The sequence below is a fragment of the Eublepharis macularius genome, chromosome 19 (genome assembly GCF_028583425.1).
Source record: "Eublepharis macularius isolate TG4126 chromosome 19, MPM_Emac_v1.0, whole genome shotgun sequence".
NCBI lineage: Eukaryota > Metazoa > Chordata > Lepidosauria > Squamata > Eublepharidae > Eublepharis > Eublepharis macularius.
In genome coordinates, this window is record NC_072808.1 from 21,585,440 (window position 1) to 21,611,461 (window position 26,022).

General features: G+C 49.9%; 1 protein-coding gene across 3 annotated transcripts in view; it reads right to left on the reverse strand.

Annotated features, from left to right (window-relative positions):
• Positions 1-26,022, reverse strand: part of PDE4A (phosphodiesterase 4A) — a 138,541-nt gene that overhangs the window by 91,418 nt on the left and 21,101 nt on the right. The window contains exon 1 of one of the 3 annotated variants that reach the window (XM_055003398.1): positions 17,549-17,650. The exons of 1 other annotated variant lie outside the window; for it this stretch is intronic. In XM_055003398.1, coding sequence (XP_054859373.1) covers positions 17,549-17,610 — 62 coding nt within the window. In that variant the 5' untranslated portion in view covers positions 17,611-17,650. Of the gene's footprint in view, positions 1-15,538; positions 15,614-17,548; positions 17,651-26,022 lie in introns of those variants that run through there. One more of the 3 variants, XM_055003399.1, reaches the window with a different exon arrangement.

Below are 26,022 nucleotides of genomic sequence, written 5' to 3' on the forward strand. Positions count from 1 at the left end.
AGACCTGGGGAAAACCCTTGAGGGGAGCTGCAACCAGCTGGAGCATTTTTTAAATTTACTTTTTACTTCACTGATACCCTGCCTTCCTCTCAATGGGGACCCAGGGACCCAAGCGGCTTACTTCATTCTCCTCTCCTCCATTTTCTCTCACAACCACCCTGTGAGGTAGGTTAGGCTGAGAGTGTGTCCCTGGCCCAAGGTCACTCAGCAAGTTTCCATGGCAACCTGGCTCTCCCAAATCCAAGCTCATCACTCTAGCCACTACACCACACTGCCTTTGTGCAGGTATTAAGGAAAAACATCGTGAAAAGCCGTATCAGCAACCAGAGCTTACAGCCCAGCAATGCCGTGTCTCATCCCTGGGTTATGTGACAGAAACATGAAAGGCAGCAAACGCACAAGTTAGAAGAGCAACCATAGCCACAGATGTGTACACAGGGAGAAATGTTTCCAGGCGATTCTGACGGCTTAAGCGCCACCACTGTGAAGAGATTACGGAGCTTTTGCCAATTCACTGGGGCAGATTATGGCATCACAACAGCTGCTCCCGCGGAATTACAGGCCCGGGCACTCTTTTCAAGTCCAGCTGTTACAAGCTGGCCTAGAGGAGAGAAGACAACTGGATACAAAGGGGGTGGAGACCTCTGGAGAAGGAACAGCACCCAGCCACTCCCCGACCCAATGCAGGAGCCCTGACCTGGTGGCGCTCTCCGTCTGTGTCAACGCGGGCCCGTTCAGACTTGGTATTCTTCTGTGGGGCCTGTGAGACGGAGATGTTCCGCCAGTCATCTGGTGGTTGAGGCAGGCGGGCCCCCTAAGGTATTGTATCGGCCTCCTGCCGTGGGGGGGAGTATATGCCCCCCTCAGGTTCTATAAACATCTATGACTGGCAACCCGCCCTGCAGTTTATGTAGTTTGAGGGGGGTAGAGCAAAATCTGGGTGGCTGTGGTATAATTGATGTATTCTTAATGTTTACATTGCTGCAAGGTTTTATTCTATTTATTGTATATTTTAAAATGCTGTGATCTGCTCTGAGCCCGCTTGCGGGCAGAACAGAACAGAACAGAACAGAACAGAACAGAACAGAACAGAACAGAACAGAACAGAACAGAACAGAACAGAACTCAATCAATCAATCAATCAATCAATCAATCAATCAATCAATCAATCAATCAATCAATCAATCAATCAATCAATCAAACAAACAAACAAACAAACAAACAAACAAACAAACAAACAAAGAAGAGCTTTGCCTCTACAGCAGCGGCCTAGTTCGGCCTGGCCCCGCCACAAGGGCCACACATCAGTGAGTCTCAACCCCCAGAGCCATCCTCATAATGCCCCCCAGCTCTAGCCCCCCAACCAAAGAACCAAGGGGAATGTCATGTTGCCCCTGCCCAGAGCCTACAGTTACCAGTACGTAAACTTATTGTCTATAGCCATAGGCCATCACAAAACCTTACATCAAGCCAGTGAAAACCAGTTACATCTAGTATCATAGTTAAAACAAATTAAATAAAACAGTACAATAGAGCAAGCTATCCCAGAAATCACGAGGCCACCCCAGTTACCAGTTTCCAACGGTCCATCAGTACAAAGCAATCTAACATAAGTTTGAGATTTATTCAAACAACGCTTTCCCCACGTTTAGCGTTCCAAAGCACTGGCATGCATTTGAAGACCCCAACACAACCAGTGTTTGCATGCCTGCATCGCAACCACAACTGACCACCGCAGTGGAATGCCAGGGCAGAGCAAGTAGTGCAGACTCGAGCCTTTCAGCATTACGCTGCCCACGGGAGAGGGCTTTCCTGAAGACAAAGGAGCATCTCAACTGGGCCTTATTGCTTGAGATGTTTTGTGGCGTCCAGCAGTCTAAGAAAAAAGCAGGGGGTCTTCCTATGCGTTTCCCCTCAGCAATATGCCGGGGGGCGCGGGGGGGGGGGTGGAATTCCTCTGGCAATGCAGAAAGCAGCAGCAGAGACTCAGAATGGAATATCTGTGGCTGCCTCTACCACCAAATTAGGACTGGGTGTGGCTATTCCTTTGGAAGATCTGTAGTGTGTGGCGGTTCATTCACCTCCGGGTTCATTTCAGGCGAGATCACCCAGATGGACTTCACCCTGACAGCCAGACTGCCAGAGGGGGGTGAGCTGAGAGGAGTCCATAAATGGCTCAAAACGTGGAGAAAGGCGGACAGCAGACTACTTGTATAAACGGACTATCCTACTATATAAAAAGGCTAAGCATTTTCAAGACAACTCACTTCCTACCCTGAAGCACCACCAGAGGGCACTGCTGTGGAGGGAGCCCAGATGAGGCAGCCAGACCTCCAGAGATCATGCTGTGGCGGGAAGCCCAGGCCGGGATCAGAGGCGGAGCAGGGGGCAATGCCCCCTCGCCTTCAACCAGCTGGGATCAGGAGCAGAGCAGTTGGCAATGCCCACCCACCCCTTACCCAGCTGGGATCAGGCACGGAACAGAGGGCAATACCCGCCCTCTGCCTTTACTCAACTGGGATCAGGTGGCAATGCCTGCTCCCTGTTTTCGCCCAGCTGGGATCAGGAGCAGAGCAGGTGGCAATACTTGCCTCCCGTCTTCACCCAGCTGGGATGGGGAGCAAAGCAGATGGCAATGCCCATTCCCTACCTTCACTCAGCTGGGATCAGGAGGGGAGCAGGTGGCAATTCTTGCCCCTCACGTTCACCCAGCTGGGATCAGGAGTGGAGCAGGTAGCAATGCCTGCCCCCTTCACCCAGCCAGGATCAGCTGTGGAGCGGGAGGAAATGCCTACCCCCCCTTCACCAAGCTGGGATCAAGAATGGAGCAGGTGGCAATGCCCACACCCCTTCACCTGGCCAGGATCAGGTGAGGAGCAGGTGACACTTCTAGCCAGCTTGGTGTAGTGGTTATGAGCAAGGGACTCTAATCTGGAGAGCCAGGTTTGATTCCTCACTCCTCCACTTGAAGCCAGCTGGGTGACCTTGGACTAGTCATGGCTCTCTGGAGCTCTCTCAGCCCCATCCACCTCACAGGGTGTTTGTTGTGGGGATAATAATGACATACTTTGTAAACTGCCCTGAGTGGGCATTAAGTTGTCCTGAAGGGTGATGTATAAATTGAATGTTATTATTATATTATTATTATTATACAGATATGTGAGAAGCAAATGCAAAAGGTAAAAGAGGCAATTGGACCGCTGTTGGGAGTGGAAGGAGAAACTCAGATGGGGGATAGAGAAAAAGCAGACAGGCTTAATGAATTTGTTGCCTCTCCCAGAAGAACTTTAGAGATGGTAGTAGACATGACAGGACACCTGGGGGGCTAGTTGACATTGACAGAGAGGTTGTGGTTGCACTGGACAAATACAAATCCCCCGGGCCAGATGCACCCAAGAGTGCTCAAAGAACTTTCTAGAGAACTTGCAGAGCCTCTGGCCATCAAGGCCTCCTGGAGGACTGGGGATGTGCCACAAGATTGGAGAAGAGCAAATGTTAACCCAATCTTTAAGAAAGGGAAGAAGGATGACCCGGGAAACTACAGGCCAGTCAGTCTGACTTCTGATGCTGGGAAGATATTCGAGCAGATTTTAAAGGGATCGATCTGTAACCATTTGAAGGACCGCTTAGTGATCCAGGGAAGTCAACATGGTTTTGTCCCCAACAGATCTTGTCAGACCAACCTGGTTTCCTTCTTTGATCAAGTGACGAGCTTACAGGATCGTGGGAACTCTGTTGATGTGATTTGCCTGGATTTGAGTAAAGCTTTTGATAAGGCCCCCCATGACATTCTGATGGGCAAACTGGAAGACTGTGGAGTAGACTATAGGACAGTTCAGTGGATAGAGAACTGGTTGGAGGACCGCACTCACAGAGTGGTGGTCAACGGCATTTCATCAGATTGGAGGGAGGTGTCCAGTGGGGTGCCGCAGGGCTCGGTTTTGGGCCTGATACTTTTCAATATTTTTATCAATGATCTCGATGAAGGAGTGGAAGGGCTGCTCATTAAATTTGCTGATGATACCAAATTGGGAGGAGTGGCAAACACCCGATAGAGTTAAAATTCAACAAGACCTGAATACTCTGGAAAAGTGGGCAGTTGTGAACAGGATGCAATTCAACAAAGACAAGTGCACAGTATTACATCTGGACCACAAAAATGGGAAGCACAAATACTGGATGGGGGATACACTTCTGGGTATATGTGAAAGGGATCTTGGAGTAAGAGTGGACTGTAAACTAAATATGAGCAGTCAGTGTGATGCGGTGGCAAAAAAGGCTAATTCAATCTTGGGTTGTATCAAAGGGGCCATAGCGTCGAAATCGCAGGTCATAGCCCCTCTCTACACGGCCTTGGTCAGGCCACACCTGGAGTATTGTGTGCAGTTCTGGAGGCCTCACTTCAAAAAGGATGTGGACAAAATTGAGAGGGTGCAGAGGAGAGCGACGAGAATGATCAGGGGTCTGGAGACTGAGCCCTACGAGGAAAGGCTGAGGGCCTTGGGAATGTTTAGTTTGGAGAAGAGGAGGTTGAGGGGGGACATGATTGCTCTCTTTAAATATTTGAAAGGCTGTCATTTGGAGGAGGGTAAGGAGCTGTTCCAGTTGGCAGCAAAAGATAGGACTTGAACCAACAGGCTTAAATTACATGCAGAAAGGTACTGGCTGGATATTAGGTAAAGGTAGTCCCCTGAGCAAGCACCGAGTCATTACTGACCCATAGGGGGACGTCACATCACGACGTTTTCTTGGCAGACTTTTTGTTATGAGGTCGTCTGCCATTGCCTTTCCCAGTCATCTACACGTTACCCCATGGAAACTGGGTTCTCATTTTACCAACTTTGGAAGGATGGAAGGCTGAGTCTACCTTGAGCCGGTTACTTGAACCCGGCTTCCGCCAGGATCGAACTCAGGTCGTGAGCAGAGCTTGGACTGCAGTACTGCAGCTTACCACTCTGTGCCACGGGGCTCTCTGGATATTAGGAAACACTTTTTCGTGGTTAAAGTAGTTCAAAGGTGGAATCAGCTGCCTAGGGAGGTGGTGAGCTCCCCTTCACTGGCAGGTTTCAAGAAGAGGCTGGATGAATATTTGTCAGGGATGCTTTAGGCTCATCCTGCATTGGGCAGGAGGTTGGACTAGAAGGTCTGTATGGCCCTTTCCAACTCTGCGATTCTGTGATAATGCCCACCCCCTTCACCTAGCCTGGATCTGGCACAGAGCAGGAGGTAATGCCCACCAACTTCACCCGGCAGGGATCAGGAATGGAGCAGGTAACAATGCCTGACCCCCTTCACCAGCTGGGATCAGGCAAAGAGAAGTGACAATCCCACCCCCTTCACCCGGCCTGGATCAGGTGCAGAGCAGGAGGCAATGCCCGCCCCCCTCTCAACCTGCCAGATCTGGGCATGGAGCAGGCAGCAATCCCCCCCCACTTCACCCTGTTGGAATCCGGCGCAGGGTAGGAGGCAATGCCCATTCCTACATCACCCAGCATGGATCAGGAGTGGAGCAGGTGGCAATGCCCACCCCTGCTTCACCCAGCCAAGATCAGGTGCAGAACAGGAGGCAATGCCCGCCACTCCTTCACCCGGCCGGGATCAGGCACAGAGCAAGTGGCAATGCCCATTCCCCCTTCACTTGGCCGGGATCGGGTGCAGAGGAGGTGGCCATGTCCACCCGCCATGGGTGGACATGGCCATCTGGCCCATCCCGCCATCTGGATGGGATCAGTGGCCCATCCCGCCATCATGGCCCATCCCGCCATCTGGATGGGATCAGTGGCCCATCCCGCCATCATGGCCCATCCCGCCATCTGGATGGGATCAGTGGCCCATCCCGCCATCATGGCCCATCCCGCCATCTGGATGGGATCAGTGGCCCATCCCGCCATCATGGCCCATCCCGCCATCTGGATGGGATCAGTGGCCCATCCCGCCATCATGGCCCATCCCGCCATCTGGATGGGATCAGTGACAGAGGAGGGAATAGCCCTCCCCTTTCTAGAGGCCGTTGTATTTTTTCCCCACACGGGCTTTGTTGCTAGTTAAATATAAAACTTCACCCCCCCCCAAACTTTCTGCTGTGTGAATACTCACCCAAATAAGTTTGGAATCTGTTGCTCAAATTTGGGAATAAAAGAACGGATGCAATAGGGCCTGCCACTCCTTTACGTATCAAAGGACCCTCACACAGCCATGCATAGACTGGGGGTAGGCCCGCACACCTTCGCATGTTCAAAAGCTCAGCTACGTCTCAACCCTACTCTGAACAGCCAAATCAGTTATTGCTTCCAAATGGAAACAAAAAAGTTTGCCCACAGTCACAAATTGGAAAGATAGACTACGGGACTATTTCATAATGGAAAAGCTGGTGGATCAAATAGCCCAAATGGAACAACAAAAACTTAACTCCCATTTCTTGGAACAATGGCTTCCAGTTTTGGAATATCTAACTAATAACGAATCCACAAACCAACCATCCCCCTAGAATGGAATGCTATCAAAAGCTGGAATATCTTTGATTTTTTTCTTAGAATACTGTATAGTTGTACATTTGTATACCATTTCGTTCACATTGCTATATTAATGTTAAGGAGGTAAGAATGACATATTCAAACATTTAAAATCTGTTTTATGTTTATTTGTTTATTCATTGTTAATGACTGGAAAATTGAAAAATTATTGAATAAAATATAAATTTAAAAAAAACCCTCAGCTATGGCCCAACCGTTGGACACGTTCCAGGGTAGCAGGTCTGAGCCCATGCAACTGGCAGGGAACTTCAGCCCACCGTCCCTCCTTGAACAGCTTGCTCAGGTCAAATCCTTGTCTTTACACTTTTAGACCAACATGGGAGAAACATGACTTGGAATGGGCCCCAGCGCAGCATAACCCACGGATATTGACAGTCACTGCTTCACACCGATACACACTGAAGAAGGGGGTGTTGAGGCTGTGGACAGACTGACAACCCGGCCTCCTGGGACCTGAGCCAACCTTGGAGGGCAAGCTAAGATCAACACATTAAGAACAGGGCTGGTTAGGAGTTGGTGACGTCAGCGTGGTATTGTGGTTAGCGAGTTCGGCTAAGATGTGGGAGGTGTTGGTTCCAATCCTCCCATCTGCCTTGAAGCCGGATGACTTTGGGTCACTCGATTTCAGCCTAACGGGGTTTTAAACGAAGGAGGCGAGAACCAATGCTCCTTGCAAGGAAGGGTAAAATAAATAAAAATGTGTGACTAGCAGAGGCCAAGGGTCAGGATCGTTAGATTCCAATACGTGCTTTGGAAGGGGAATGCTTCCTAGTGGTTAAAGCAGGGCTCCGTGGATTCCTGGAATCTTCAACTCCATCCCACTCAGTGAGCATGTGGGCTATTCCTGCCTCCCCATTTTTTCAGAAGAGCAACATAATAACATTTGGGGGGAAAGCCACAAGAGGAATGCGGAGTAAACTGGGTAAACAGAGCTGCTCTGATGCCCTGCGTCTCCCTGAGAGAGCAATCAGGGATGGCGCCTGCCACTGATGTGCCCGCTCCCAGCAGGCTTCTTTGTTATGCCACCGGGAACAGTCTCCCACTCTGCCCAGCGATGCCGTGCTGACTACTGAGAGCTGCTACTGCAGCAACTTAACATGCTGTGAACTACAGACGGAGAAACACAAATTCCCCAGCATTCAAATCAAGGCAGTTGAGTAAGCAAATTATCTACAGCAAATATCGCTACAGGAAGCCATCCATCATGGCAGGTTGACGAAACTAACACAAAGGCATTCTGGAGTATCGGCAGCAGGGCCACGTGTTGGTTCTCGAGTACCGGGGCGGAGTGAGAGAATGAACACCCAGGGAGGCAAGCGGGCAAAGTGAATGAGTACCATGGAACTATGGACCAGGCCTTGTGCAGCATGTGTGCTGTTGTGCACACAGAGGCATGGCTTTTAGGGATGTGCAACGCGGATACATATACGGAAGCTTGCAAGGAGGCTAGATTGCACCCTGTGCATTAGAGGTTGCACGCACAGACACTAACCTGAAAAGGAGCCCACATACACAAGAATATAAATAAAACTAAGCCCTAATATAAGTATCGATGGTGTGGTTGCAAGTTAGGGAATCAGTTAATGAGAGCGGCACAATGTACACCGGACATCCTTTGCAAATAAATTCCCCCGTTAGGAGGCAGAAAATGACTCCCCATGGGACCGCAACACACCGCGCTCCTGGACAGATTTCTGCCCTGCCTTCTGATTTAGTCAGTCAACACCCCTGTGGCTCATTAATAAGAAAGCCCAATGCCCTGTTTTGAGAGTGACTGCGCCGCACAGGAGATAAGACTACGTCACTGGGCAGTACTCTTGCAGGTGAAGACAAAACGTAGTGGCAACTGAGCTGCGAGTAGGAGAGGAGGGCCTCTGCTCTGACATCAGACTGTAGGGCACAGCTCTCACCTCTTGTTAGTGCAATATATTGAGGGTAAAAATGCACAGCAAGTGTAGGAACACTGGGGAAAATCCATCAACATTTCACCACGTGGGCCAAGTGCTGCAACACACCCGAGGGAGGGTCAGGGCCAAACTAGACGTTTCGTTTTTGGAGAGTTGGCTCTAGGTTCCCCCCTACCCAACTTGCTTTCCTTTGTGAGGCAACCACCAGGCAAAAGCCAATACTTTGCTTTGAGGGGGGAGGGGGAAGAATCCAGCCACCCACGAGGAAATCTGATTTCCGTCTCCTTTCAGCTCCACTCAGGGTTTCCCTTTTGGTCCTCAACAAACAAGACTGCCACAAACAGGTTGAACTTAAGTGGAGATGGAACAGTAGCCAAGAATCTCGTACAATGGGGTTAAGAGCGGGGACTGGAGGACGTGGGCGGTTTGCTTCCAAAGGCTCAAAGTCTGGTGAAGCGCACAGCTTTCCAACCCCTACCGGCAGAACACCATTGAGCACACCGCGCATGACACCGCTTCATACCAAGGCAGACCGATCCACCTACTCCAGTGGGGACTCCTCTGCTTGCCAGTAGCTCTCTAAGAATACAAGCAAAGGTCTTTCCTAGCTCAGTGATGAACCTGACACCTTCTGCGCACATGCAAAGTCCCCGTCCTGCTACCAAGCAATGGCCCCTCCCCATAAAATGCAATGATGCATCTCTATACACAGGAAGGCAAACATGTGGTGCTGTCTTTTATAGAGCCAGACCACTGCCTGGGGAACCCAGCAGAATTTACACCAAATAGTAGCTGCTCTCCATGGCATCAGATGGCAGAGGAAGTGTTTTTCCCTAGTGCCGCAGCTCGGAGAATGTTGAAGACTTAGACTTGGGACCTTCGGAACAAAAGGCATGCATTCTACCACTAAGTTGTGAAGCCCACTTGAATTGTCAAACAGAGTCCTAGAAATCCCAGCTTCTACTTCCTTAGGAGGAAATGCCCCTTTCTAACCCTCAGGAGGTTGCAAGTGTGAATGCTAAAGTAGCAGAGGGGAGAAATACAAAGAAGGCCAACAGCATTTTGTTTTTCAATGCACACCTTTTGGGTTCTGTATCAAGAGTTTACAAAAGCTCTCTAAACGTTATCAGCAGTTGAAGTCAAAAAAGTTCTGAACCAAAAATGTTGCCCGTAAACTAAAGTTTGGCACCCACCATACACAAATTTATGTTGACAATGCATGGTATATTAGTTAAGCAGAAACAGGCAAGCGAGTGGCTCCTTCTTGCCCTTCTAAACCAGACCATGGGCCAAACTTGATGCGCTGGTTTTGAAAAAGGTTCCCCAGACTAATTTTTTTTCTCCTGAACACAGACACGGGATGTGCAGACGTTGCTCCAGCAGTGCAACCACTCACTCAGCAGCAGCACATCTTGGCTTCCATGTGTGACCTGCACGTTAAGTAGAAAAGAGGAAGAGTCCAGCAGCACCTCTAAGACTAACAAAATTTGTGGTAGGGTAGGACTTTCCGTGAGCCACAGCTCACAAATCTGGTATCTGGTATCTGAAGAAGTGGTATCTAAAGAAGTGAGCTGTGGCTCACGAAAGCTCATAGCCTACCACAAATTTTGTTAGTCTTAGAGGTGCTACTGGGCTCTTGCTCTTTTCTACTACTACAGACTAACACGACTGCCCATCTTGTTAACGATAGGACATTTTGGAGGTCTTTCGTTCATAGGGTCGCCATAGGTCAGAGGTGACTTGACGGCATGTCACACACACAAGTAGAAGCAGAACAGCAGCAGGGAAGTTATCCAGTTTGGACTGGTGCACTACATAAAATCCAAACTGTATACTTTAAAAGATTATTAGAAAGAACCTCAGCAAAACCCAGGACAGGCAGGGTTAATTGGCAAACACCCTGAGGTATCGGGCATGATGGGGAGGGGGGCAGTGTTTGGAACTGGCTCTCACACACCATGTAGCTGGGTGCATTGGTACGGACATGAGCCTTGTGTGCCCACCTCTTGGCACACAGTGTTTCTGCAATCTAAGATAAACAAGGCTAGCAAGATTTGCAATGGCCGAGTTTGGAGCCAGGGTGTACCTGCCCCAAAGACATCCACACTGGATGCCTAGGGCAGCCCACCCTCAAAACTGAATTAGCAGCCATTTATTAAAATACATTAAAAAAACTAGCTGAACCCTTTGTGACACGTGAGTTATGTGTCAATCAAAACAATCAGAAGCAAAAACCCCAGAAGCTCCTAAAATGAAGCTAATGCATGCTGTTGTATCGGTGTTGTGTAAGTGTTTCTTCTTTACAGAGCTGGGAGGGAACAGCAATGCCAGAGATGAAAGGCAGCTGCAGCTCTAAGCGTCTCCAAGCCAGTGACAGCATAAGCTGTAGGCTGCAGAGAGGAGAACTTGGGTGAGTGACCCCAAACCCTCCTTCTGGCTTTCTGAGGCTTTCCTTGGGACATCGTGCTATTAACTAACACTGAGTGTTTGTGTGTGTGTCTTGCCTTGATACTACTGGCTTGCCCGGTTGGTGTTGCTGGTATTCTCTGGTTTGATGTTGGTTCTGTTGTTAGCCCTGGGGTCTGCCTAGTTTCTGTGATCTGAGAGGCACTGGTTATGTTGGGCTTGCAACACTATCTCTTGCCTCAGTTGGCTCTGCTGGGACTCACAGGTTTGGCATAAACTGGAATCTCTTTTGCTGCATAGATTCCACATAGTCCAGACTCACTGGTTTGGCCCAGGCCAGATTCTCTGGTTTGGCATATGTTAGGCCCTCTCATTTGACATAGGCTGGACTGATTTGGTATGTGTTGGGAGTCTCTGATTCTACATAGGTTAGCTTATCTAGTTCAACTTAACACAGGCTGATTCCGCACACATTGGGTAATGCACTTTCAATGCACTTTAGCAATCGTTTTGAAGTGGATTTTTTGTTTCACACACGAAAAATTCAGTTCCAAATGATCTCTAAAGAGGATTGGAAATGCATTATCCAACGTGTGTGGAATCAATGATATATTCTCTTGTTTGACACAGAGTCAATTCTCCGGTATGTGCGGGTTGGAATCTCTGGTTTGATATAGGCTAGATTCTCTGGTTTTTTGCCATAGGTTCTACTGGGCTTTGCAGGTTCTTTTTGCACTGGGAGGCGTTTGGCCATTGTGGTTGCTCTTGTATGTTTGGCTGTTGACTTCTTTGCACTGGAGAAAGCATTTGATTTTCCTCCCACAGGAAACAATGGCAAGTGGCTGGGGGGCACCCTGTTCAGGGACCCATAGATTTGGACCCCATGACCCGGGATTCGGTTTCGTTTTCCTGGCCATGTCGGACGCTCCTCTCCGCAGGTCCAGGAGGAAGCGGCCGAGCAGCCTGACTGGGTGGTTGACCTGCGAGGGTTAACCCCCAGGACTCCCAGGTAGGGGGTCATGGTCCGGAGCGCTGCAGGAAGAGCCCCCTGAAGTCAATCCAGGGGGTAAATAGCCCGTCTTCTCCTATGGAGGCTGGCAGACTTGCGCAGCACAACGCGTGCTGCCGGGCCATGGAGAACGGCAACAAGCAGATTTAAGGTGAAAAGCCTGTAAGTAAGCAGATCCCTTCTGTTACTCTAAGCGTATGCGAAGGATTGGTGGGAGTTGAAGCTTAAGAAGGTTCGGATATCTTCCCCTTCATTGAGTTTTGGAACTTAGTTGGCGGACTCCCCCCCCCCCCCCTAAGATGGCGACGAAAAAGCAGAGCCCTGCTGTGGGCAAATCGGTTTTGGCTGCGTTGCAGGGGAAGGGAGAGACTCTTGAAGAGGTGGTTAAATGGTCGGTTGTTGAAGCTATGAAGCCCTTTGTTGATAAGCTAAATGAAATCGGACAAAGGGTTGGCTCAGTTGAAAACGAAGTGAAAACCATTAAAGATGTAGCGCTCGAGGCAGAGAAATCTGCTCGTGAAAATGCAACACTCATGAGAGCTACAAACAAAGAAGTAAAGCTTTTGGAGAATCAATTGATAGGACTACAAGTGGATCGTGCTCAGATGGTATTGCGTTTACAGAATGTGAAGGAGGAGGAAAGTGAAAATTTAAAGGATTTGCTGTCGGAAGTTTTGGCGTCATTCGCAAAGGCAACTAAAGAAGAGTTAAAAAGCGATATTCTGGAAGTCCGTCGGACATCTTCAAAATATGCAACGAAGCGTCAGCTGCCTCGCGAGATTATTATTGATTTTTCATCTAAGAAGACTCGGGACACCATTTTATACAATTCGACTAACGTGGACTTGGACTTTCTTGGCAACAAGGTTAAGATATTGAAGGACGTTTCATTTTTAGCTCGGAAAAGAAGATTCAAATACAAAAGGTTTGCAGCTCTTCTGAGAAAGCGTGATATAAAATACAAATGGTTATTTCCGGAAGGCATCTGGTTTAGATATAAAAAAGACCAAGCCTACAAGATAATATCAGAAGTACAGCTGAGGGATTTTGTGCTTAATCATCAAGAGTTCGAGCAAGAAGAAGATCCAGAATCTGAAGGGGGGAGTGGGGAGGAGGGAGTGAGTGCAGCTATTGTAGCTGTTCAAAGAGAATTGAGACTGAGACGCGGGAGGGGGGGGGGAGAAGACCTGATCCTGACTGTAGTTCGTATCTTATAAGATCTACCAATCTAATAGCATATTAGAAAGTTTAACTTTAAACAATTGTATTATGAAGGGAATTCAATACTTGTAGTTGTAGTCTGTGTTCTTACGTTGTTTTTTCCCTCTCCTCTTGTTTCCTTTTTCCTTTTTCTGTTTGTAGTTTTGATGTTAGTAATTAAAATAAAAAAATTAAAAAAAAAAGATTTGGACCCCATGACCCAATCTACTTGAAACTGGGGCGGGGGGGGGGGATCTTTAGCAGATTGGCAACACTAGCACCACTGCAATTGTGGTGAAATTTGCTTGAAAAACAGCCACTCCAGCCGCCCGAAAGGGAATAATAGACACAAAGTTTTTGGAATCCCAACACTCCCTCAAATCCTAAGTATGGGACGACCTACATATCCAGAATACCAGCATTGATGCCCTTCCAGACATCCCCCCTCCCCAAGAGTTTAAAGTGGTTTGGTAAAGGGATGGCCACTTGTGATACGAGCACATTTACCCCACTTCCACCTCTGGTGAGGTCGGTGTGTTACTTCAAAAGCATTCCCTAACATTTTGTCAAAAGGCCTCAGCAGGACAAAGCAAAAGTGTGTGCATTTCATGGTAAGCAACACCTTCGAACAGTTTTCAAAACTATCCTTCTCCAAGCCAACTAAGCAAAACTACTTCTCTTTTGGTTCGACGCTGACTTAGGATTCCTGCCCTCTAACTTGGGACTTTCTGTCCCCCTCTACCGCAACATGTCTGGCGACAGGCCAGCTTACGAACAGGATATGAAAAAGAATCCAACAGCCACAGCCAAATACGTCATAAATTCTCTTTGCTGTAATCCAAGTAGGATTTCTGCTCCATTCTCAGCTGGCTGAGGCGCCAAAAACTCTCTTGCCTAGACTGGGAGTCAGGCAGCAGCAGTGGGAGGCAGCAGGGCAGGCTGATAGCCTTTCCCACACCCACAACCGAGCATCAGCCCATCTCTCTGTGCCTGCTCCGGCCAATGCCCACAAACTGCTCAGCACAGAATCCCAACATCAGAGAGGAGGAGAAGAGCAGGCGCCTTTGCTCCGAAGCCAAGAAATGCAGGCGATTGGGACGCGGCATGGATTGTCAGGCTGCTTCCCCGGAGATTAAATATAGCCTCCCTTCTCTGGTTTCCCATTTGACATTTCTCTGCCCTGCCAGATTTGGCATGCAACAGAGAAAGGGGGCTGACTGCAGTCTGAACTGCAAAAAGACTGCCTGGGAAAACTGCTGGTGAAGCAGAGGAAAAAGGGACAGACTCCAGAAGCTTGACTCAGATGGGGACGTGCCATTCACAAAGACCTTGGGGGAAAGGCCCCAGGCCAGGACTGCACCGTGCAGCTGAGAAGTCAGCCCCACTGGATTCAAGAGAGCACTCTGCCTGCCCCGGGAGCCTGTGATTTGCACCGAGTTCCCCGCAGCAGAACGGGACCCAGGGCAGCCCAAGACAAAACCTGAACCTCGACTCCTGAACAGCACTCAACAGAATCTGCGGGCAATGCTGAGCAGCCACTGCTGGAGCACCAGGAACTGCTTGTTGGCAATAAATCCCATGAAGGGGCCTGGGAGATCTGGGGAGAGCCAGGTTTGAATCCCCACTCTGCCACGGGAGCCTGCAAGGCGACCCTGGGCCAGCCTCTCTCTCTCTCTCACCTAACCTCCCCGCAGGGTTGTTGTAAGGATAAATTGCAGGAGAGGCAAATGATGTAAGTCGCTCCGGGTCCCCATTGGGTGGTATAAAAGAAGGAAATGAAGATAAGGGGCACGATCCACTAGGAAGTTCTCCTGCGCAAGCCCTATTGAAATGAACAGGAGATGCCCAAAAAAGCTCTTGGGTAGCTTCACGGGGCCAGTCCAGGAGACCCCCCCCCTGGGATTGCGTGCAAAGGTTAAGACCCAACTCATACCCTACTCTGGAGCTAACCTCAGGATAGTGAGATTAGTATAGTAAGCTCTATCATCCCTCTGCCTCCTATACAGTCTAACAGCAAACCTGCCCCCCTTCAGTACATCTACTTGGAAGATGCAACCCCCCTTTAATGTCCTCTCTTCCCCCAGAAACTGCTTGCTACAATTCAGAAGCCAAAGTGAGCTCTGGACCAAAAAACATTATGCCACAATACACCTGTTAGTCTTTTGGGTGCCGCAGAACAGACCCGTAGCCAGAATCTCTGGATTTGTTCCAACTGGTTAAACAAGTTGAAACTACAGAGCCAGGGATTTGGCAGGGTCGGAGAGTCCCTCTCTGCCTTAACTCACGTCTGGGTTGGGCAGCAGTGGCACTGAAGACGAAGCATGCATCATCGGGTACAAAATAAGGTGGGATCTGAATGGGCCGAGGGAGCTTAAGTGGAGCCGAACGTGACTCTGCCACCTAGACAGGCAAGGCAAGGCTGACGACTGCCTGGGCAGCCCCCAATTCCAGGGGCAACTGCTTTTGCTAGGTAAGTGTCTTACCTAGCAAAAAGCCACCGCTGGCTGTACTCGGAGAGAAGACATCCCGAGGCAACTTGGCAGCTCGTGGGCTGGGTATATCCACCAGACTGCTGGGCAGAAGATCAAGAGCCTCATCTTCACCAGCCACTTGGGACAGACTCCAGTTGTAAAGAGGAGAAATATACATTAAAAATGAAGGGATGGGAGGTTGCACGCATAAGAAAAAAGAAAGGGTGGGGGAACCAATGGCAGGCCAGGCCAACCATTTGGCAGCCCAGGTGAGAGTGGTAAGAGCAGGTTGCCACATGCACGTGCCCTGCTACCCCCAGAGCCTGGCAGCTGGATTTGGGGGTGGGGGTATTTATTTTATTTTTGGAGGGGCACCAGGGTCTCCCCCCCCGGCTTCTGGATGGTCACCAGATGCGTAACAAGACCTCCGTAGCTTTACTCTAAATGTTGCATCCATTTCATGTGTTGGAGCCTGCCAGAAGAAGACTGTAAATCTTTCCTGCGGCCCCTGCCCCCCCCCCCCGGCGGTTCTTTCTGACCACAGGGAAGGGTTTTTTTCCTGGGGTGGCAAGACTCTTGGGTCTTAGGCAAGGAGGATGCCGGGCTGGGACTGCCCTCTCTGTCAGCAATGCTGCTCAGAGAGAAGGGGCAGAAAGGGCAATTGTATTCCCTTCCCCAGGCAGGTCCCACAACCCTGGGAATAAACTTGCCCAGGGTCAGAAAGAACTTGTGTGTGTGTGTCTGTGTGAATGTGTGTGTGCAGGAACGCAGGATGGCTCCATGCCTGTCAGCACTTTCCAAAACAGACTGTGGGATCCAACCCAGTGTGCGCACGCGCATGGGGCATTCTTATTAATACACGGCAGCCATGCTTTGGGGCACTTAAAATGCTGGAGAGTCTTCCCGTTTACTTTCACAACCACCCCTGCAGGGCAGGGTTGCCATACCTCCCTCTTGCTGAGGAAGAACTGGGGTGAGATTTGGTTCCTTCTCTCCTATCCAGCTGACCAAAATGGGGTCTGCTTGGTTTAGAGATGAGGCAAGAGCCGAGGCAGAGCAGCCCCAGCTCCCACCCACCCCTCTTTGCCCTCCTGTGACTCCTTGAGGGGCTGCTTACCACAGTGGCTAAGTGGTTGGAATGCGAGTCAGCATTCTGCTAGTTCGACTCCCACTACTGCCATGACTGCAGGTGGCCTTGGATAAGCCACTCCAGCTAGATTGTGGGGATAATAATACTTTGTTCGCTGCTCTGAGTGGGGCACTGATCTGTCTAGAAGAGCAGTACATAAGTGCAGTTATTTTTTTTCTTGAGGGGTTCTATAGGCTGCACATTTCTCCTAATAATGCCACAACAAAAAGGGCTAGAAACTTATTTTTTCAAAAGAAGTTATTACTATTTCTGCCACGAACTCAGCAGGTGGCCTTGGGGAAGCCACTCCTCTCACCCCCAGCTGCACAGTAAGGATAACAACAACACTGACTTTGTTCACAGCTGAGCGGGATACTCATCTGCCGAGAAGAGCAGGATACAAGCACACTATTGTTGTTGTTGTTGTTACCAGCAGAGCGACCGCGCTGCCCCCGTATGTCCCCTGCCAGGCAGCGCAGCCCGCAGAAGAAAGCGAGGCCCTTGGGGCGGCGGGGACGTGCAGCGCGCCCCCGCGGCCTCCAGCCCGCCGCCCAGCAGGCGCGACCCGGCTCTTCCGGGCTGCCCGACGGCCCTTCTCCCCCTGCGCCCCGGCCGGAAACAGGCGGCGCCGCTGCCCGCGAGGCCGGACCCAAAGCAGGCAGGGGGGCAGCGGGGGAGCTCCGGCGGGCGAGGCGGCAAAGCGCCCCGGGCGCAGGGGAAGCGGGGCGAGGAGCGGAGCGGAGGAGTCCTCTGGAGGGACAAGTTCGAGCGCGGCCGGCGGCTGCAGGAGCCGCGCAGGAGCCCTCCGGATGGCGGCCTGAGAGCCGGAGCCGCGCCGCGGCTTAGCGAGTCTTGCCCTCCCGTCCCGCCCCGTCCCCGGCGCAGCCACCGACCTGACCGCCTTGGGCAGCAGCCGGTGCCGCTTGATGTCCTCTTCGCTGAAGGAGAAGTGCATCTCCGCCGGCGGGGCGGCCCGGAGGAAGCGCGGCGCCGCGAAGGCCCGGGAGGGCATCAAAGCGGCCGGGGGGGCAGCCGCTCGCCGACGAAGGCCGCCCGGCGGGTCGCCCCGAGCCAGTCCCGCGCAGGCAGGCAGGCAGGCGGCCGAGCGATCCGTCCGTCCCCGGGGCGCTGCGCTCGGGAGGCGGGAGCGGGAGGCGGGGCTGTGACCGCCGAGGCCGAGGCCGGGCTCGGGAAGAGGCGGCCGGCCGGGAGACGCGGCTCGGGCCGGGCACTCCGTCTCCAGCCACCAAGGCGCGCCCGCGCTCAGCCGGGGCCGTCTGGAAAAGCCGAGGCGCCTCGGCGGAACCCGGGCGCGCCTTCCGCTCCGCCACGCCTCCGCTCGGCACACCCTCAGCCCCTGACCATGTGCAGAGGACCGAGGAGCCCGACGGGCAGGACCGCAGGAGCGGCGCCCGGCGGCACTCTAGAGACGCGCCAGAGCTTCAGGCGCTCGGGAAAGCTTGCACCCGGGACAGCTTGCGGGCCTCTAAGGTGCCCCCGGACCAAGTCCTGCTGAGGCCCCAGCTGCCCGCAAGGCCACTCTGCTGCCACCTTTGATCGGCCCAGCCGCACCAAAGCCCATCAAGCGCCTTCTGAGGCACTGAGAAGCAGGGACTCGCCCCGGTGGCAACCTCCCTTGGATCTTTCCTAGCTCACGGGTAGATCCTGGCTCACCAGTTTGGACATTCGGTTTTGTTACTGTGAAAGGCAGCGTTATGGAGTGGTTAGAGCACCAGGTTAAAAGGCAGGACAGCCACGTTCCAAGCTTTGCAGGCCACGAAACTCACTCATTTATCTTAAGCTAGTCACTCCCAGTCTGGCCTACCTCACAGGGTGGTTGTGAGGATAAAACAAAGGAGAACCTCGCCTGCCACCCTGAATTCCTTGGAGAAAAGTACGACATAAAAAGAACTCAATGAAACAGAATTACTGAAAAGTTTACTACCTTTGACTCCTATCAAGCCCTTATCACACCTGAACATCCTTCCAGCCCAAACAGCAGAAAATTGTGCAGACAGCGAGCATGATGTCTCTCCAGGGGTCTCCTTTGCTGAGAGTAATTAATCCACAGAAGTCTGGATTGGTCCCTTTCACAGAATCCCTGCACAGGTCCCTGCCCCCGCATCTGGTGTTCAGAGCAATAATGGGCCTGGCTATGGAGGATCTGTTTAGTTATTGTGGCTACTGACAGACTGGAGGTGCAATTCTAACCAGTTACACCTTTTTAAGTTCACTGAAGTCAATGCGCTTAGAAGGGCGTAACTGTTTACCGGATTGTACCGTTATCCTCCTTGAACACATCTTTGTGTTCTTAAAAAGGCTGAGCAAGTGGCTGTCAACACACAGTTGCAATCATGAATTCTACAAAGTCAGTTAATGTCTTGAGAGAAGTAGCTTCCTGGTCAGTATTAGTGAGTTCAGAAATAATAAAAATAACAACAATGGGCCGGGGCGGAGAGACAGGTGGTTCTCAAATTTAAAGAAGTATCATTACCCTTTTAAAGAGTATAATTACACCCCACCACATTTCCCAAATGTGGAGCAATATTGTCACAGTGCTCCCCGACAGGCAAGCTAATAAGCATGCCCCAAAATCTGCACATCATTATTATTCCCACTGGATCACCATGCCATGTTTTTACCACACTTTTTTTTTAAATTTAACATGTTTTTACCGTACTTTATGGTCTAAAGCACCAAACAAAAATGCACAGCAGGAAAATAACGCCTTTCACTCTCCTGGGGCCCAGATCCCGAACTTCCAGCTCAAGTTTTCAAAGCTGTTTGCTTAATGCCCCACCCACTTATTTACTAAATGACTACAAAGCTCTCCCCCATGAGGGCAACCCAACTAGCCTGGGTGTGTGCATGTGTGTGTGTTAATGGGTGGAATGCCTCTGGCATGGCTGTTGCCTATATAACTTCAGTGGAAAACACAGACCAGCGAATCTGATTAACAAGATGTAAGGGCTTGTTAATGTTCCCAACTCCACACCAAGAGTGACTGCATATTTGATTTCTCAGACAGTTGCAGGACGCCCCCCCCCCCAAGTACAGGCTGCCAACAGCTGGCCATGTCCCAAGGCCACACATGCTGTGGATAAACCAGAAGCCATGAAGCCCTGCTTTCACACTTCCCAAAGGCGCCCCTGTTCCATGCGGGGAGCTAGTGACACGTTGGTGCATTAGTATGTACCCCCTCCCCGACAGGAAATGTGCTTTAAGCTGGCAACACATTCCAATAACTTAGGGCCCTTAAGGCTCGCTCAACTTCAACAGGCAAGTTAATGAAATCCTTCAAATAAACACATCCCAAAATCTCAGTCACCTCTTTACTGTGAGTTCACATTGTCATACTGGCTCTCTTGCAGTGCTACAGACCCAACACCATAGGAGGACAGTCCCTACCAAGGAAAGGCAACCTGACCCGGCTAGTTCTTTTGTTTGTCCTCTGCAGGCTGAGCTGGCACCAGCAAGTGGTGCTTCGGCGGCAGCAGGAAGTGCCCTGGGCTCGCCTCGGTGATTCTCAGAAGTCTGACAAGAGTGCGTGGGTACATCATGTGCTCATAGCTTCATTTGTATATACATTGAAAAGGTGCCTGGAAGCCATACCTTTTGAAGCCTCACAGTTTCCAAATGAGGTGGAGCAGCTATGGTTAGGCACTCTGTACATGCTTGAAGATACTTGTCTTTATCTTGCATGGCATTAAAGAAAAGTGAGTCTAGCTGTTACAAAACTACTTCATCCCACAAAGGAAAAATATTGCACTTTGGCTATACTGCCTAATGGTTAGGTCTCAGGTGAGGGGTCAGCATCAAAGACAATAGTGTCATTTCTTGGTCCTGAAAGGAAAATGGAAGGAGAGGGGCCAGCCGCCAGAACTCCTCGATGAACTTCCTGGCTGTGCCACTGAGTCATTCCATGACCCTTACCGAGTCACTTCCTTCCATTGTGCATCATAGAGTTGTTTTAAAAGCAAACAAAAACGCCATCCCTTTAACCCACCTCTGCCCAGCCTTCTTCCTGATCTCTTGAGTGTTTCTACTCAATTCTCACTGGCCAAAGGCAGGGAGGTGGAGGAGGGAAGCGAGCTAGTCTAAAACGGTCAGTTCTTTTGTTTGCAAGAGTACTTAACAAGGGAGATATGATCAGGTGGACTAAAGGCTCTGCTGCTCACTGCCTGCCTTAAAGAAGACGGAACCGTGCCCCGGACTTAAAAGAAGGTGGTTCAAAGTCAAGCCTTTCCATCCACTAGCTAGCCCCACATATTCCAATTGTATGTTTTCTGTATTGTGTGTTTTCTGCATGCAATATGTTGGTTCCCGGATAAATTCCAAACACAGCAGTCAGGTAAGCAATGCTGCTCAGAGGCTAGAGATCACCATGTGGAAAGGCAAAGCCACACACCAAAGAACAGCTATGGCTACAATATAGGAATCCCCAGGTTTGCAGAAAAAATATACTTCGGGGGGAAAACCCTAGGTCCACAGAATCACATAGTTGGAAGGGGCCATACAGACCTTCTAGTCCAACCCCCTGCCCAATGTAGGATGAGCCCAAAGCATCCCTGACAAGTATTCATCCAGCCTCTTCTTGAAAACTGCCAGTGAGGGGGAGCTCACCACCTCCCTAGGCAGCTGATTCCCACCTTTGAACTACTCTGACCGTGAAAAAGTTTTTCCTAATATCCAGTCGGTACCTTTGTGCATGTAGTTTTAGCCCATTGCTTCGCATCCTACCCTCTGCTGCCAACTGGAACAGCTCCTTGCCCTCCTCCAAATGACAGCCTTTCACATACTTAAAGAGAGCAATCATGTCCCCCCTCAACCTCCTCTTCTCCAAACTAAACATTCCCAAGGCCCTCAGCCTTTCCGCATAGGGCTCAGTCTCCAGACCCCTGATCATCCTCGTCACTCTCTTCTAAACCCTCTCGATTTTGTCCACACCCTTTTTGAAGTGAGGCCTACAGAACTGCACACAGGACTCCAGGTGCGGCCTGACCAAGGCAGTATAGAGAGGGACTATAACTACCTGTGATTTTAATGCAATGGCCCTTTTGATACAACCCAAGACTCTTGCCTTTTTCACCACCGCATCACACTGACTGCTCATATTTAGTTTACAATCCATTCTTACTCCAATACTTCGCATATACTACTGCCCAGAAGTGTATCCCCCATCCAGTATTTGTGCTTCACATTTTTGTGGCCCAGATGTAATACTGTGCATTTATCTATGTTGAATTGCATCCTGTTCACAGCTGTCCACTTCTCCAGAGTATTCAGGTCTTGTTGAATTTTAACTCTATCTTCTTGGGTGTTTGCCACTCCTCCTAATTCAGCAAATTTAATGAGTAGCTAGTTTACCCCTTCATCCAGATCACTGATAAAAATACTGAAAAGTACCGGGCCCAAAACCAAGCCCTGCAGCACCCCACTGGACACCTCCCTCCAATCTGATGAAACGCTGTTGACCACCACTCTTTGGGTGCGGTCCTCTAACCAGTTCCGTATCCACCGAACTGTCCTATAGTCCAGTCTGCAGTTATTAGGGATTACAAGTCCTGCCCCCAAAGACAGAAGCAGTATTTGAGCAAGTACAGATGTCACAGGGATGTGGAATGATATAGTATAGCCCGATCTCATTAGATCTCAGAAGCAAAGCAGGATCGGTACTTAGGTGCAGGATCACCAGGGACGGTTCATTTCATTTATTCGGTTTTTTTGTCCGCTCTCCCCATGCAGAGGAAGGCAATAGCAACCTACCTCTGCTTCTCACATGCCTTGAAAGCCTGTTGCTGACGTTGCCATAACTCAGTTTCAACTTGGCAGCACACATACATACATACATCACACCACCACCCTCCTTACACCAAGGTCAAATCCACATTACTCATTCTAAGTCGCATGTTCCCCGCATTCCCCACGCAATCCCGTGTGCCGGTCACATTACCTCATTAAACAGACGCATTTCATTCGCATTTCTCCCGAATATGTGGCCACAGGTTTTTAACGGGAGTTTCACAGTGGCCGTGAACGGGCCAATGTGCAATTTACACGGTTTTTTAAAAACCACCCCCCTTCCTGTCTCTCCGGCCGTTCCGAGAGTTCCTATTGGCTGATTCAACTTGCAAGTGCTCCGTAGTCTGCAAAAGACTGTTTTTGACTTCATAGCATTGGATTTATTGATTATGCTGTTTCTGAATCAAATCTGGTAGTTTGAAAAATCATTTTGGGGTGAATCCACCCTCAGAACGGACTTGCGGAACTTCCTTTTTAACTGTTTTTTATTTTTTTAATTTTATATTACTGTAATATCAAAATTATGAAATATCGAAATAATGACACTCCAAGGAAGTGAAACTTCAGTAAAATTCAGGCACTGAACTGTCCTGCATAGGAAATGCCCACGAAAGCTTCCCACATGTTTCCAAATTTCCAAAAAAGAAACGGGAGAGAGCCATCAGTGCTGTCAGTGGGGGAAAGAGAGGCATCATTATCTTCAATGATGTTTCTTTATAAGGCAAGATCGAAATAACAGAAAAGTGCGCTCAAAATTTTTTTTAAAAAATGGGCGGGGAAAAAAGGTCCCGCCCAAAAAAGCGGTTTTGAGTGGCCGTGTGACCGGAGGGACGCGCGAGAAAGACGGATTGGAAGCAGGAATGTGAACGAAGAGGAAAAAATCGCGGATTGGAGGCAAACGGAAGATATCCGATAAACATGCAGGTAATGGGTGAATGTGGATTCGACCCAGATGTTATTTTGAGTTGTTGTAGCAATCCAAAACGGCATGCAAAAATGCAGTCAGGAGCTGATGAGGAAGGAAAGCTGTCTGTGCATATATTTTACCTGCCCAGCACTGGAGCTCTAATATAATTGCACATGGATGTGAAGCATGCACTTGCCGTTGCAGGTGAACTCTTCAGCTGCTTATTCCTTCCAGGGGAGGAAGGTGCAGAATGAATCCCATATGGCACAGGCTAAAGCTCATTTTAAAGCATACACCATACGGTTGCCAGACGGGGTGCAGGCTAATTTGGGATCCTGGGGAGAGGCAAGGGAGGGACTTACTTTTTGTGCATACACATGTGGGTCAGCGTGATGACTTCACTTCAGGAAGTGATTTCCACACTTCTGGGTGGCACCATGCAGCCGGAGGAGGCCAGCTGGGTGCCCAGGCTGGCTGGCCACTCCTGGGCAGTGCCATGCAGTCGCGGGAGGCCTCCCAGGCACCAGGGCTGGCTGGCCACTTCTCCAGTCTGGCAACGGCATTGCACAGCTGGAGGAAGGGCAGGTGTCCAGTTTTATGGGAACATTTCCCCTAGACATTCCCCCAAAATACTGGACTGTCCAGATGAAAACTGGACACCTGGCAACCCTAACGCCATGTCAGTGACGGCAACAAAGAAACAATCCTTCTCTTCCCCCCTTGGGAATCTGTTCTGGGTGGTCAGAGGCCTGCAGGAGGAGATGGACTGCTCGGTGACCTGCTGTGACCGTTTTGTCCAATGCTTTGCAGATAATATCTCTTGCATCCATTCCGACTTGGACTCTACCTTAGCAGTGACAAGGTCAGACAGTGCCAGGGGGTCGACTTGCTTTCTGTTAAGGACACTGCCAGTAGGGGGCACTGACTGACTGGACCCAAGAGGTGGTGAATGCCTCCTCGAGTGAGAGGGTGTTCGCCCCAGCCATGAAGTGGGCAGCCGTGTGTCCATTTGTAAAGAAGCCTGCCTTGGATCCAGGAGATTTCAGTAACTGAATGGGCAGTGGATGGTCATCTTCAGGCATACCTGGATAAAAGAGATTGCTTGAATCCTTTCCGATCTGGTTTCAGGCCTGGTTATGGGACTGAAACAATCTTGATCATCCTAGTGGATGATCCATGCCAGGAGACAGACAGAGGGACTGTGACTTTGTTGATTCTCCTGCTCCTCTCAGCAGCTGTCGGTGCCGTCGATCGCGGTACCCAGGCCTACTGCTAGATAAGCAGATGGCAGCTGCGCCCAGGGGTGCCTTTTACCAGCTTCAACTGGTTACCTGCACCTTTCCTGGGAAGAACTGGCCACTCTGATACATGCCCTGGTTACATCTATATTAGATGACTGCAATGGGAAGTGCTCAGAAACTTAACTTGGTGCAGCTACGATGTAGACTGGAGTGGGTCGTAGATTTCATATTCCCCTGGTCTTGGCACATCTACACTGGCTCCCAATCTGTTTTTGGGCAAAATTTAAGGAGCCAGTGTTGACCTTTAAATCCCTATATTGCTTGGGAATCACCATAAATAACGGAAGTTCTGCCTACTCCCTTACGAACTCACCTGACTAGCGCAGTCATCTTTGGAGGCCCTGCTTTGGGTGTGCTTGCTTTCTGATATTAGATGGGTGGCGACCAGAAAGGATCTTCTTGGTCATGGCACTGAAACTTTGAAACTTTCTCCCCAGAAAGACTCGCCTTTTCCCTTCTATTGTCATCTTTCTCCAGCAGGCAAAGGCTTTTTAATTTTGTCCGGCATACTCTCGGTGACACTTCCTTCCTGGCCTATGTTTTTATATTTTTGTATATGTATTTTAGCATGGTTTAAGTGTTTTAACAATGTTTTTGTCACACTGTTGGCCCTGATGAGGGCAGAAAGGAGGGGTATACATTGTGTAAATAAATAATACATTAGGTTGTGTCCAATACTGGCATACTCAACTAGGCATAGCAGCCAATCCTGACTCTCTGATGGACGGACTTGGATGGTGTATGTGTCATACATAACATTGTTAGGTGCATACTTAAAAAAACCGCTTAAAATGGCACCTAAAAACTGTCAATAAGGTAAGTGTCCTGTGCAATGGAGATCTTGGGTGCCCTCGAGCAGGGTGCCCTCCACCTCTCAGCCCAACCTACTTCACAGGTGTGGAGTCAGGATGAATTGGAAGGAGGCCACATTTATAACCTACCAGGGCCCTCAGGATACGGCAGGAAAGAAATCCAGTAACAAAATCAGAGGAGGAGGAGACGGGGTAGGTTGGGGAGTATCCCAAGGGTATTCAGAAATAATTATTTATAGAAAATCCGAAAATATCCCAACATCCGACACATTTCAAAGTTCTGTTCCCACTCAAGAAAGAAACACGTGACGGGCTACTGAGATGAGTGCCCTTCACATTCTGTGTCATCCCCTTCCCACCTAATTCTGTAGTTCAGAACCCAAAGTCTGTGTGTGAGATGTCTGCATGGATCTGAATGTTTTGCTCTGTACTAGAGGGTACAGGATTTTAAAGAAACGTAAAGCGTTAGTTGCTCTTGTAGGCAGAAGAGAGGGCTGGGAAAATAAGGAGCAGCTGCCCCCAGGCTATGAAAAGAAGGAGCTGTA